The following is a 14,386-nucleotide window of genomic DNA, read 5'->3' on the forward strand; positions in this document are numbered from 1 at the left end:
AAAAAAAAACTATCCTCCATGGGGCATAAAGTATACAGTAGACCGGATGGAGACATCTACTAGGGGCAGGTCAGAGGCGGTATCATGTCCAGGGGGAATTAGGTTTTCCCTTCATGACGCCATGGAATGCCGGAACTTTAAAAGCCATCGTTTGAGTGCCTCTTCTCTCAAACATGCAGCAAGCAAGTGAGGGAGATGATTGATTTTTTTACGTTTCCTTGTTGGGACACATCATTAAAAAGTCATTTTAGCACAATATGGGATCTTTAAAACATTCCGTCACATTGGTGCAAATCTACGTTGTGACAAGACGCTTTGTCACCTCTGTTATGAAAGAACTGTAACGTTCAAAACGTAGCAGTTAGTCAGCTTCCTCCCACTGCACCTAACCACAGATTTCCTCCGTTTAAGCGCCCGAGGCGCGTGCTCGGGACTTTGTTCATGAGTTAATGAATCAACTATTTTTTGATTCGAGGCTGCTTTGTTGACTTCTTATTGACCTCATAAATGGAGGCTTAGCTGACGGCCGCGCTCAAGATGCAGAAGTGGTGTGAAAGGGCATCATCGCTGCCATCTACTGATGTCAAAACGTTAGTCTTCTGTCTATGGCCTCAAGCGGGCTTTGAGCAGGTTCTCTCTTTGTCGTTGTCAATGCAAATCGCCTTTCTATTTGAATGAGTCAAATGGCTCCTTCACGCTAAAAAACAAACCGAGACAGGAAGGAAGTTGTTATCGTCGAAGCCACACCTGATGCTAAACGCTGATGCAGAAGGGGAGTCGAACAATGAAAGGATGCAAAGCGAGAGGATTTGACATGTATCACTAAGGGGAGCTTTAAGCACTTTGTGTATGGTTGTTATTACGACATGGAGAAGTGTCTTGAGAAAGACATTCAGGAAAGAGTCAACTTCCTTGTTTGTTAGCTTCTTTCCTTTTGTCACATCACCTCTGTTTCAAGTATACTGAATGAAATCACACATCGGTTGTGGATTTAACTCTCCAGGTGTGAATAATTGAATATCACAAATTGAATCCCCTGGTATAACAATGCCACAGCCCACCTCTTTCTGCTCGGTGATGCACAGCATGTTCTTTACACGTTGTGTACATCACACCTCTTACTGAGCCATTGATCCACAAGCATCCACGACATGATGGAACCTTCCAAGAGACAGGGTACTAAGTTCATCATGAGGGGGCCATTGTGAAGAAGACCAGCAGGTCCGGAGGGGGATAATGGCTTTGGAATTCAAACAAAGACCCTGCAAATTAACTGTCACGTTATCTGACTGTATTGTATCGATTGTATCCGACTTTTAGTCCGGAACCGCTGCACACAAAATGGTAAAAACTGGTCAAAACATGCAACTCAATTGTGTTGCCTGTGCTTTTATTTTTCTGACAAATACACCACATGATGGTTATTAACACATTGACTCCTCACACACACCTATTGTAACTTTTCAATGTTTGGCCAAATCATCACAAAATTTAGTACACACCTTGAGGGCAGTGACAAGTGCATGCCTGTTAATTTTTTTCAAGGGTAATTCATTGCCCATAAGTCATTGACCATTTGTATAATGCAGGGGTGTCAAAGTCAAGGCCCACGGGCCGGATCTGGCCCGCGTACGAATTATCTATGGCCCCCGGGATGATATTTTAAAACAAGTTAGAAAGCAGGCCACAGCCGCCTACTGCTGGAATTTTCAAAATGGGGTGCCACAGTAAATTTTTGGGGTCCAACTTTTTTGTAACTGTTTTTAAAACAAATTATAAATGTATGCATTATCCTGTTATACCTCACATTATATTCTATATTGTGTTTTGGAACAAGGTTGTAATAAACGTTACTTAATTCATAAAAAAAATTATACAAAAGAAAACACATTTTTATGCATATGTAAATGTATTCAGTTATAAACATTCATTCACTTTCTTCTTTCCTTCATGGATCTAAACTTTACCGCTGCCGGTATTTTTTTTCTATATTTTTATTGTTATATTTTCAGAATGTGTTTGTTCTATTTTTGGTCAAAGTAAGACAAAGAAAACCATCTGAAGTTGTCTTTATTTTTTCAGTTTTAATGCCATCATTTTAATAGTCCGGCCTGCGCGTGCACAGATTTTCCTCCATGCGTGCCCCTGAGCTAAAATGAGTTTGACACCCCTGGTCTAATGCTATGATGATAAAAAACGTGAAGATATCTGCCCTGCATTCTAAAGCATTCCGAGCACACCCATGGGGGGCACCAAAATGTAATTTAGCCACGACAGCACAAAACGCATTTTGCAATCCTATAATTAGATGAAATTGTATCCATATGTAATGTGGCACGATTTGGATCATTAGTTTTTCCACTTTTCCTTTACCAACAATTTCCCATCATTCCGATACAAGTCCAAAGAATCTGATTCCAGCCATTGGAGGCAATTCTTTTAACACATTTTTTGGCTTTCCTGTTCTTGAACATTACCACTGGTTTGCCCATTGTCGAAAATATTTACACTCATTACTCACTGTACGAGGCTTTGACTGATCTTCTTTGCTTTTTGTCCTCCCCCAGAGAAAGACTACAGCAGCCTGTGCGAGCGCCAACCCATTGGGCGCCTACTCTTCCGGGTGTTTTGCGAGACTCGACCTGAGCTGAGGCGCTGCGTCAAGTTTCTGGACGCTGTGGTAAAATTGGGGAAAAGTTCCAAACTCACTCTTTGTTAGCGGTTGGCCTTTAGGAAACAAAGATTCAAGTGTAAGTCTACTGAAGAAGTGGATCAGGTGATAGGAAGCCATAGTTTAACCACTAGATGTGGGAATCTCAAAATTTTGGGGGGATGTTAGTGTGCACATTTTAGACATAGAGTTAAAGTTAAAGTACCAATGATTGTCATACACACACTAGGTGTGGTGAAATTATTCTCTGCATTTGACCAATCCCCTTGTTCACCCCCTGGGAGGTGAGGGGAGTAATGAGCAGCAAGAGCGGTGGCCACACCCGGGAAGTGCCAAGCAGGGAGGTAATGGGTCCCATTTTTATAGTCTTTGGTATGACTCGGCCGGGGTTTGAACTCACGACCTACCGATCTCAGGGCGGACACTCTAACCACAAGGCCACTGAGTAGGTTATATACTGTATATGAAAGATTAGATACATGACATAAGTAGTTGCCATAAACTTGCAGCTCAAAGACGTGTGTCGTCTATCTACTACTATTTTACACTGCGGCGAGCATAGCTTGTCCTCTCCTCCTCCCTCTTCCGTGCTAACCCAGCTAACATGTAACAATAAAATAATGTTAGCTAATGGTTCTCCCATGGTTAGTTTAGAGAATGTTAGCATTAATTCGAGATCAGTTCAGTTATGTTGAGTTTAAGTTTATTTCGATCATGCATACGATACAATGTATCGCATCACATATTTCCAGTTGTTTCATTAGAGCACGTCCGAAAAGCAGTAGGAAGAAGCAGATCTTATTTAATCCTACCCCTTTTCATATCATAGCAATTTTATCCCATTTCCTTGTGGTCTGTAACAGAACAGTGAATAAATAAATAATAATTCATTATTACTTTTAGTTTGAACAGTCTCTTAAACTGGATCATATTGGTGCTTTGTTTGATTTATTTGGTTAATCCATTCCATAATTTAATTCCACATACGGATATGCTAAAGGTTTTAAGTGTTGGATGCGCATACAAATGTTTTAAATTAGACTTTCCTCTAAGGTTATATATTGTAGATCGACTGATTATTGGCGCCAATATTTGGCTTTTTGACTTGTATTAGTATCTGCCTTTTTTTTTTAAAATTGGTATCTGCCTTTTTTTAATAGACTAAAAATTACTCTTATTGTTAATTCTCCCCTTAATATTTTTTGATATCTGACAGGGCATTAATTTGAGTTCTTGTGAGAATTTTTCTACAGTCGGCTCAGCTGCTTTCACTGCGGCGTTCACGCGGCCACGCCTCCGTTTCTCGTACGTCTCCTCTGCTAACCTGTCAAAACTTTATTTCCCCCCCTGGGAAATCCAGTTTTTGTCCTTCTTTTCTGGCGCCTTTCCGGTCTTGTTTTGTTTGTTTTTGCTACTGCAGCTATGGAGTCGCTTGGCAAGCCTCCGCCCGCAACCCTTGGAGCGTGAGCTCATTAAAGGAGCGCCGCGAGTGTCATGTTCCGATTCAGTCAAACAACGATGCGACAGAAAGGATATCTCCGCCAAAAATCCAAAGTTTGTGTAAATATCTTTATTAATAGGATACTTATTATACAACTAAAGAAGAGGAGCAGACAGCAGCTCACACATTCTCATACTTAGTGTAACAACCAGAAAGAAATGAGGTCAACAAGCTTGAAAAATGTCTCAACTATAAGCTACGTGATGGAGCCCAGAATTGTTTCCTCATGAGGAAACCTTAAAATGGATTCAATCCATGAACTGCTATAAAACTGAGTTAATGGTGAGTTATTGTAATGTAGCAAAGTCCCATATTTTTACCATCATTCCCAGAAGATGTCCCATACTTTGAAATGCAAATGTTGATGTTCCTCTGACCCGCAGCATTAGACACATGTAACAAAGGTGTTTGTGAAATCCCCTGATGTATTTTGATGGCAAATTAACCACAACATTAGCGCCACATAAAACATTATGCCACTACTGGTCCGACGTTTCCTAAAAAATAAAGTTAAAAAAACAACTTAAAGCCTTGTCCAACTGTTTACTGACGTATACTATTTATGTTGAAATAACTTTTACTGCAAATGAATATCAGCTCTAAATATCAGTTATCGGCCTCCTTGACTACTTATAATCAGTATCGGTCCTAAAAAAAAACATATCGGTCAATTTCTCAAGCATTTTAGAACCCTCACTATTTATTTAACATATGTAATATGTATAATAATGAATAATGAATATTTGGACATTTGTTCATTGAGTCACAATCGTCCACATTGTGATTTTTATGCATCAGAAAATCAATATTTTTTTCCCAGCTCTTTTAACCATTATGTTTAATATGCTTCAAAAGGACAAAACGTTTTTTAGCCTTATGTTTCTTTTAAAATATACTCCCACCAGTGGCCATGCTGTTTTTCTTTGCTTAATACTGTAGCGGTATCTGTGCGGGTGACCGTTTTTAACATCTTTTGTGCGTAAGTAAACCATCCCGACTCTAGAAAACTTACAGCATACAATTCCTTAGTTACACCTGCACTTTAAATGAGCTTGACCGTGTGTTGTAGTTTACAGTGACTGTATCACACTGTATGGAATATCGTGGCGCTGTAATGCAGCCAAACAAAGCAACAAAATGATCAGTAACATCTAACATCTCGTTAGAATTTGCAGGTGTACCTAATGTTGTGACCAACATCATTGTACAGTTTCCAAAAGGTAAAAAATAAATCGAACAAAAACTAGACGTTTCTACCACAATAAATCGTGCAAATCTAATTAGTCCGTTGCAGACACTCACAAATATTAACACAAAACACATTTTAAAGTTAAAGTTAAAGTTAAAGTACCAATGATTGTCACACACACACTAGGTGTGGCGATATTATTCTCTGCATTTGACCCATCACCTCACCCCCTGGGAGGTGAGGGGAGCAGTGGGCAGCAGCGGCGGCCGCGCCCGGGAATCATTTTGGTGATTTAACCCCCAATTCCAACCCTTGATGCTGAGTGCCAAGCAGGGAGGTAATGGGTCCCATTTTTATAGTCTTTGGTATGACTCGGCCGGGATTTGAACTCACAACCTACCGATCTCAGGGCGGACACTCTAACCACTAGGCCACTGAGTAGTAGAGAATAATTATGGTTTTACTTCCAGACAATTATGTGAGATACATCTAAATGATGAACAAAATGGCTTATTGAACATCGATTTTACCTTTCCATCCATCCATTTTCTACCGTTTGTCCCTTTTGGGGTCATGGGGGGTGCTGGAGCCTATCTCAGCTGCATTCGGGCGGAAGGCAGAGTACACCCTGGACAAGTCGCTACCTCATCGCAGGGCCAACACAGATAGACAGACAACATTCACACTCACTTTCACACCCTAGGGCCAATTTAGTGTTGCCAATCAACCTATCCCCAGGTGCATGTCTTTGGATGTGGCCGGTGAACCCGTACGGAACCCACGCAGTCACGGGGAGAACATGCAAACTCCACACAGGATGATTCCGAGCCCAGGATCAAACCCAGGACCTTCGTATTGTGAGGCACATGCACTAACCCCTGTTCCACCGTGCTGCTTTATTGGAGTGAATTTGATACATGGAGTGTTTGGCCGCACAATAACTGAGACAGTGTACGAAAACCGGGGCAGACACCGAATTACACAAAAAGTGGCTCATACTGAAAACAAAGTGTAATAGTCATTTAACATATAATGAAAAATAGGAACAGAATTGTAAAATTGACCAAAGTCAATATATTGATTTATATCTATGAAATTGATATCCATGATGCGATGAGTGGCGGCAGCGTCCATCCGACACAAGGCTCCAGTCTGACTGGCCGGTTTTACGGCTCTCAGCTCGCATTAAAAACTCTTCGACCCCGTGACCGCTTCCTGTGTCTCTCAGGGGGCTCCGCTGAGAAAACGAGAGCAAGAGAGCAAGATGGAGAATTGAACCGTCTCCGTCATCACTTAGCGTTTGTTTTGAGGCACTACCAGCGAGAGAAAGCACTTTGGACATTTACAGACAGACTTGGCTTTTACGGCCGCTGCGAGGGAAATGGAGGGGACGGCTCACGAGCGTATGCAATCTTTCATTAATCAAGCAAGAGCCTGCCCTGTTTTCTACGTTGAATGGCATATTTTTGCATACTGCCACCTGTTGGCTATAAAGTTAAGCCAGTAGAGTTGTCGAGATTAAACAACTTTTTTTTAAACCCACTTTCTTTTTCCACAGTTTATCCCTCTGGAAAACGGCTTGAATTAAAATATTTTAGCTCTATCGAGTGTGACCTCCTAAAACAGGGATATTCAACTAAATTATTTTAGGGGCCGCATTTCTAGAAAGCTAATGACCCGGGGGCCGGACTTCTTCCTTCACTGTAGTCTTATTTTGTATATTCTTGAGAACCGACATCCTCTGCAGTAGACATTTGATTTTGGTCTATTTATATTGTTAGAGTTACAGGAGCACTCTGCAAAAAAATCATCTCTGTGACAGCCCTGAGTTTAGTGTTTTTAGGAATAAGCTGCAAAAAGGTGAGCCTCTCACAAGTTTTTGGAACTGAACTCACGGACCACCAGTTAAATAGCCTAAATGGTGAAAAAGAGAGGGCTTAAAATGGCACCTTGAGAAATACCACTAGTATGACTAAACAAGTTAAACAAATGACTACTGACTGCATCTGAAGTAAACTCGCTACAGCAACACCTAAGTTACCGGTATATAAATCACATTACAAAAAATAAACGTAACTGCCTAAAAGGAGAGGGCTTTCGTAAATCACAGGTTTGGTCCCAGTGTTCTATGCTTAAAGTTAAAATGTCAATGCAAGGATTTGTCAATGTGTATACAGTGGTTCGAGTTTTTCTTTACAACAGGACTTAACTTAATCCTCTTCGTCCCTGACGGGACAGAAGACTTCGACGATCTGCCTCCATCTGGAATTTACAACAGGAGCACTCTAGTATTTTTAGGAATTTGCTGCAAAAATGTTTGTTTTGAACTGAACTCGGAGGCCAGTTTGGTGATGGGGGCCACCAGTTGAATATAGCCCTGTCCTAAATGCACAAGTCTAAAGAAGATATGTCCTCTACTTAGACTTAGCATTAGACAAACTTTAATGATGCAGAAGGAAAATTGTTCAAAAATAGTTTACGAACAGAAAGCCAGCTGTTTTGGGTCAGAATTTGAATTCACATATTGTGTCCCCCCGCAGGCCGAGTACGAGGTGACGCCAGATGAGAAGAGGAGGGAGTGCGGGGAGGAACTAATTGATGTATTCTTCAATCCAAAGGTTCTCCAAATTCACTCTACTCCCCTCTATTCTGTTATTACTTTCTCTTCTTTGCCCCCGTTTGACCCCAATGCAACAAGACTACAGCATTAGAAAAGTGACATTAATGCGTCAATCTGCACCATAGTATCATTGGTTCTTCCCTCACAACCGCAATCTACAATGCCTTTACATTCGACACACAAACAGGAACACTTATTACTGTGTTTTTATGTCTCCTAATGTGTACTTCCAAGTATGCAGTTGTTTGCTGTCACAATTGAGCAGCTTTTTTTTTTGCAACACAGGGAGAGGACCACTTGCCGGAGGTGGAGGAGACAATGAAGACTCAGTGCGCCGAGCGGCTGCATCAAGAGGCGTGCAAAGAGCTCTTCAAAGACTGTACCAAGTAGGTTGGCAATCTCAACAGCGTTAAGGCCTGTTGTTGTATTTAGGGCACCCGAATGATGCACATTTTTGGTGCCTTATCTTGTAGATTGATCCACGACTTCCTGAGCATGGCGCCTTTCGCGGACTACCTCGACAGCATGTACTACAACAGGTTCCTACAGTGGAAATGGCTGGAGAGGTGATCTTTTTTAATCTCTTCCTTAAAAACTCCTTTTATATCAGAAATATAAACTGAAAACACTACATAGAATTTTTCCATCCTAACTTTTGTATCAGCAAAATCAACCCAGTTATTTTCCTGCCTTTGGAGGTAGTTTCAGAGCCATAACAGAGGTGGAACACTGCCTTTGTGTAAGGTTGAACATCCAGCACTCAATTCTCCAGACATAAATCAGTCTGTCAAGTATTTTATACGTCACGTCACGCATCAAATTATGTGATTGCTAAATGCTGAGTCACTGTGTAAAAGCACACACAGCTGCGGCAATATCTCGCTTTCATAGATTCTGAATAAAAAGGTACAGGCAAATACATACCAGATCAGCAGTTACAGCTTTGATACTGCAATTTTGTAGGATTTCTATGTGAAAGAAACCAAGACAGAGTCCAGTGAACTTGGATATTGTCAGAGCTTTGTGTGATTTCACACAGCAACATATGTTAAACTAGACCTTTGATGGTTTTAAACTACATTTAAAACACTTCCTTGTGGTCTAGACAATACCTGTATGTTTTGGTGAAAATGATGGGTACATTTTTTTCCACAGTCACTTTTTAAACCTGTTTTTTGAGTCTGTCTGCAAGATGTTCGCTCTTGGAGGCATTCCCAGATTGCAAATGAAACCACACCCCACCCTCTCCAAAGTTATCATAATAATGCTGTTAGTTTTTCTAGTAACGATTTATCTAATTAATTACTTTTATGTACGTTACAACTCTGTTATTGATACGTTTGATGTAATGTGGCACGCTACTTCTTGATGCAGACAAGAAAACTTTAGAATCCCAGCAAATTCACTTCAGGATGTAGCTCTTTACTAGTACAAGCGACAGGCACCGCACGTACACACGCGTGCGCACTTTAATACTACTTCTGCTACTACTACTACTACTACGGGGGAATAATGAACATTCAATAAAGTGACAATCATCAACAATAATATTCTTACAATACCCAATTTGTGGACAAGGAGAGACACAGCCATTGATGCACGTTTAATCGCTTCATTCATTATCAGTAAAAAACATTCCACTAGCGCTGCTGTCAACAATCTCCTTTCAGTTCGCAGACTAGTGATGTACGGATCGATACTGAAATATCGATACCGCTGATACCAGATCTATATGCTCTAATTTCGATTATCAAATCAAAATATCAATACTTATGATACTTAAGTTATTTGAGATAATGTATATCATTAACAGGAACACAGTGTTACGTAACTAAATGAAGGAGATGTTGTCTAAATGTAACGCGATTGGCGGGAACTACTTTTTTTTCCGTAGAGGTAAATATGTAATGCGCGAGCAGAGTAGCACACTGTGTTGTGCTCCGTCATTCAGTCTGTCATTTGTTTGTTTAAGAAAATTACTAGCAAATAAAATTAGTCACTCAGTATTATACAACAGCAAATGTATGTTTCCTTTTATTGTAGGCTATTTGGAGACACTACATACAGAGTTGATTATAAATAATATAACACATTCTTTGCAGAGTTATGTCGTTTCGCCCTCTGAATTTATATGGTTTGAAGATGATTCCCCAAGAGCAGAAACACTTGAAATACAGTACAGTAAATTTTACCAGACACATTTGGTATATTTGCACAAAGTATCTGATCGGTCTCGCAGAAACCAGCCTGAATTTTACCCAGTATTATATATAGTACTTCTGATTCTCTGTATGGGATTGGAAATCAGTGGTATCACACATCACTACCGCAGACTACCAATACTGAGCTAAAACAGTCAATGAGTGCACCCTCGCTAATGTCACGATTCACTTGGCAACAGGCGCCGCCTTTTAAAAGGCACACACTCACGCACTCTTCTCTCATGAAACATCTCAACTGAATACACCAGATATATGAAAGTAAAAAAAAGTAACATTAATTACTCTTACTAGTATTTTTTTGTACATGTATCAAGAGTAATTATGTTAGTAATCCAATTACTCTTTGGGGAAAGTAATGAGTAACTATAATTAATTACTTTTTTAAACTAATTTTCCTAACTGGTCATTAGTAATCCATGATGACGTCTGTGCAAATTGCAGAGTCCATGCACGGCTCTACGTGATGTCATGTTTTCACCAAAAAATAAATAAAACAAGGTGTGGTTATAGCCTGAAGATGAGTTGCATAACAACATCGGGAAATCGGGACCTGAGACATCATTAGTTGACGGTAATAATGAGGTAGCAGGTGGTAAAACAGGCCTGTTGGGACATGTAGTTTAAATTGGACCTTGAGAGCTACCTCAATGTACTGCATTACAAAACCAGCAAGAAATTAGTGGGCTCTTCGCTCACTGAAATGTAATGAATTCTCAGTATTCAGTGTTCTGTGGAACGTGTTTAGTAGTTTTTGCGGGCTGTTAACAGAAAAACATATATACGCTTTTTACTTAAAATGGCAGGTTTTAGATATGGTTATGTATCTCTGAGCTGCAGGCTATGTAACAAATGACTTCTGCCTTTTTCTCTCGCTATGTGTCCACCAGGCAACCAGTGACAAAGAACACATTCAGACAGTACAGAGTTTTAGGAAAAGGGGGATTTGGAGAGGTGAGTAATTATAGGATAATAGCTGCATGAGTTAATAAAAAGTGTACAATTCTGTATAAATTATTATGTTGAGATGTACCGTATTTGTTGGATTATTATGCCTTGAAGTAATATATTTTTTTAATGCATAGAGCTGCAGGACACATTGGAATGAAAATCAACACAAAATTGCCCTTTAATAAGAACAAAATAGCTTTTTGTTCAGAATATTTAAAAATAGGTATTACATATTTTAGATTTTTTTATGAATACAATAATTAGTTATACATGTGGTTATTATCAATACATTTGATTATACTCACTAATTTGTGTATGACTAATATTTGTTATTAGTAATTTTAATAATAATTACAGTATACTGATGTTTTTTGAACAAAAACAATATGTTGTTGCATCATTTTAAAGTTACTATTAATATTTTTAGAATGATAGGAAACATGCACATTATTTATTTTTCCAGTATTATTTATAGAAATTAAAGTTGTATTTTTCTATTTATTAAAATGTGTATTTTATTACATTACCATCTTCAATTGCTTTTTTATTTCATTCCGTTAATGTATTTGCTTAACCAAATATGTAAAAGGAATGAAATATTTCTGTGTTTTGTAGTTTTATTAATCAAAACTCACATTTATTCGCAATATAAGACATACAACATTTTCTTTTAGAACAAATACAACTATTCTGTGGTGTTTTTTGCATGTTTGGGCTCAGACAAAGAGTCTTAAGTTTGCTCACAATGTTTTACTTTTGAATGCGTTCTTTGTTTTCTGTGCATTTGATGTCCAAGCGCAGGGATATGAGAACAATTGATAAAAGACACATTATTAACAGCATAGTGTATTTTTAGCTTGCAGTTGTCTATGAATTAACCGCCTGTGGCTTGACACACACATAGAATATATACTCCTGCTACAGCATGTGCTGTTATTAGTGAATGTAAATATGTGTCGGGATGTTTTTTAAGCTATAGATCCAATCATTCTTATCCCCTCCTCTGCTTTGTCCCACAGGTGTGTGCGTGTCAGGTACGGGCCACAGGTAAAATGTACGCCTGTAAGAAGCTGGAAAAAAAGAGGATCAAGAAGCGCAAAGGAGAGTCCATGGCGCTCAATGAGAAGCAGATTCTGGAGAAAGTCAACAGCAGATTTGTGGTAAGCAAATTAAAACAGATACACCAGAGTGATGGTGACAGAAGCTAAAAAGATGTAACATTTCATCCGGCAAACAAATTAAAGATGTATCTATCTGAAGATAACACATTAGAGGGTCCATGTTAAATTGAAGTCATTCACATAAACACATTTCATAGCACATCCAGATAATCTAAATTCATAAAATTATTTGAAAAAACTCATGCGTAAAAGGGCAACAGTTGATCGGGCATGTATTGGTGCATTTTTGTTTGTTTTTTCAAACAGATTTCTATTAGCTGCTCAACGTGACACCCTGTAGCAGTTTGCCTGAAGGCACACAGCTGCTAGCATGGATTCATTTTCAATCCGTTTCTTTGTCTTTGGGAATTTGAAGGTTGTGTATTAAACCTGCAGCCTGACCCTCATGATGAGCCATCCCCTGCCTTAAGGGATGCTTTTTATATGCTCACACACACAAGTTATATTAAATTATATATAAGAGATTAATTTTAGTTAGCTTCAGCTAAGCACACAAGTGATATGAACATGATAAATATGTTGCTCATAACTTCAGGAAACCCCCGGTCTTTGTTGTTTTTGCTGCTCCCTCTGTGTATTGAAAGAAGAACCCCTTCGGGTTCTTGTAGCGTGCATTGCTACTCTTCTGCTCTCACCGCCTCAATTTGGTCAAATTCAAACGAGAGTGAAAACTTTGCTGCTTTGAATGCATGAGTCGGAAAAAGACACACTAGCGATGGGGACGACTGTGTCACCTTGTTGACACAATGGATGAGGAGATGCTGTTCTGAAGGTCCAAAATTAAAGAATCATGTTTAAGTCATAGCCTGGTACAGTCTGAACTTTGACCTGACACGGGAGCGGGAGAAGCAGAGGAGTGTTTATTAAAAGTGTATGTGCCAGCTGGCCAGCGGAGTTGTTGCTGCATTAATGTTGCTTGCTGCAAGTAGTAAAAAAACAAGGGAGTCGTTCTGCAAGGCAAAACTGTCGTCTTTTCCACGGTTTTCCAGCACTTTGGAAATGTATTACATCGAATAGAAAGATTTATTAGGTGTGTGATAGGCTGTACTAAAATAGCTTGGTGTTTTTAAGCACAGCTGTGATAAGGTCATGGATGTCTTTTGACATCGAGTTGCCTATGTTTGATATGTTTGTCATTAGACACCTCCTTCATGCAAAAATTATCAGTATTTTCCAGATGTAGTGTATGTCTTCTGAATAAAGTACTGTGTCATTAAATTTATTTGATAGTTAATGCACTGAATAAAAAAAAAACACAACTTTTCAGAGCATTAGCCATAGACTCATTGTCATTAATGATGCTTCCTTGTACTTTAAGAGAGTCATTCTTGTGAGTTCAAACCCCGGCCGAGTCATACCAAAGACTATAAAAATGGGACCCATTACCTCCTTGCTTGGCACTCAGCATCACGGGTTGGAATTGGGGGTTAAATCACCAAAAATGATCCCTGGGCGCGGCACCGCTGCTGCCCACTGCTCCCCTCACCTCCCAGGGGGTGAACAAGGGGATGGGTCAAATGTAGAGGACAAATTTCACCACACCTAGTGTGTGTGACAATCATTGGTACTTTAACTTTTAACTTTTGGTGTTTTACTTACTTGGATTAGTTAGGCCATTTATATGTTGCCAAAGTTTAGAGCTACTGCCCTTAGACTCTTCAATGTTTTTAGTTATATAATTAGTTTTGCTTCCTAATAACTGACTTATAACTTGATTTCTGAGGCCAGTATAGGCCAAATGATTAATTGCATTTTTGTTTTTAGGGAGTTTTCAAGTGCCTTATCACCTTTTTTCATTGTTTGCCATAGGTCATTGTTAAATCATGGGAGAGAGTAGTTCTTTGCTTTCTTTATCCAGGTCTTTGTGTACTGTACGTTTTAATTAACTCATTAAATGTGGTTAGAAATGTATTTGCGCCTATACTTATGTCAGACTTTTTTGTAACATTGTTGAAGTTTATTTGATTTACTTCTCCTTCAAAATCAGGTACCAGCCAGCAGAGGTGCCAGCCCAGGTAGCTGCTGTGGCTGTAGCACAGTGCTTAAAACAGGTT

At 39.3% G+C, this 14,386-nt stretch overlaps 1 protein-coding gene across 2 annotated transcripts in view; it reads left to right on the forward strand.

Moving 5' to 3' along the window:
• The window catches only part of grk6 (G protein-coupled receptor kinase 6), a 41,983-nt gene that overhangs the window by 9,756 nt on the left and 17,841 nt on the right, over positions 1-14,386 (forward strand). For both annotated transcript variants that reach the window (XM_061962664.2, XM_061962662.2), the window contains exons 3-8: positions 2,568-2,680; positions 7,902-7,979; positions 8,267-8,367; positions 8,455-8,547; positions 11,091-11,154; positions 12,171-12,311. In XM_061962664.2, the coding sequence (XP_061818648.1) occupies positions 2,568-2,680; positions 7,902-7,979; positions 8,267-8,367; positions 8,455-8,547; positions 11,091-11,154; positions 12,171-12,311 (590 nt within the window). The remainder of the gene's footprint in view (positions 1-2,567; positions 2,681-7,901; positions 7,980-8,266; positions 8,368-8,454; positions 8,548-11,090; positions 11,155-12,170; positions 12,312-14,386) is intronic.

This window comes from Nerophis lumbriciformis, linkage group LG09 (assembly GCF_033978685.3).
Source record: "Nerophis lumbriciformis linkage group LG09, RoL_Nlum_v2.1, whole genome shotgun sequence".
Lineage (NCBI taxonomy): Eukaryota > Metazoa > Chordata > Actinopteri > Syngnathiformes > Syngnathidae > Nerophis > Nerophis lumbriciformis.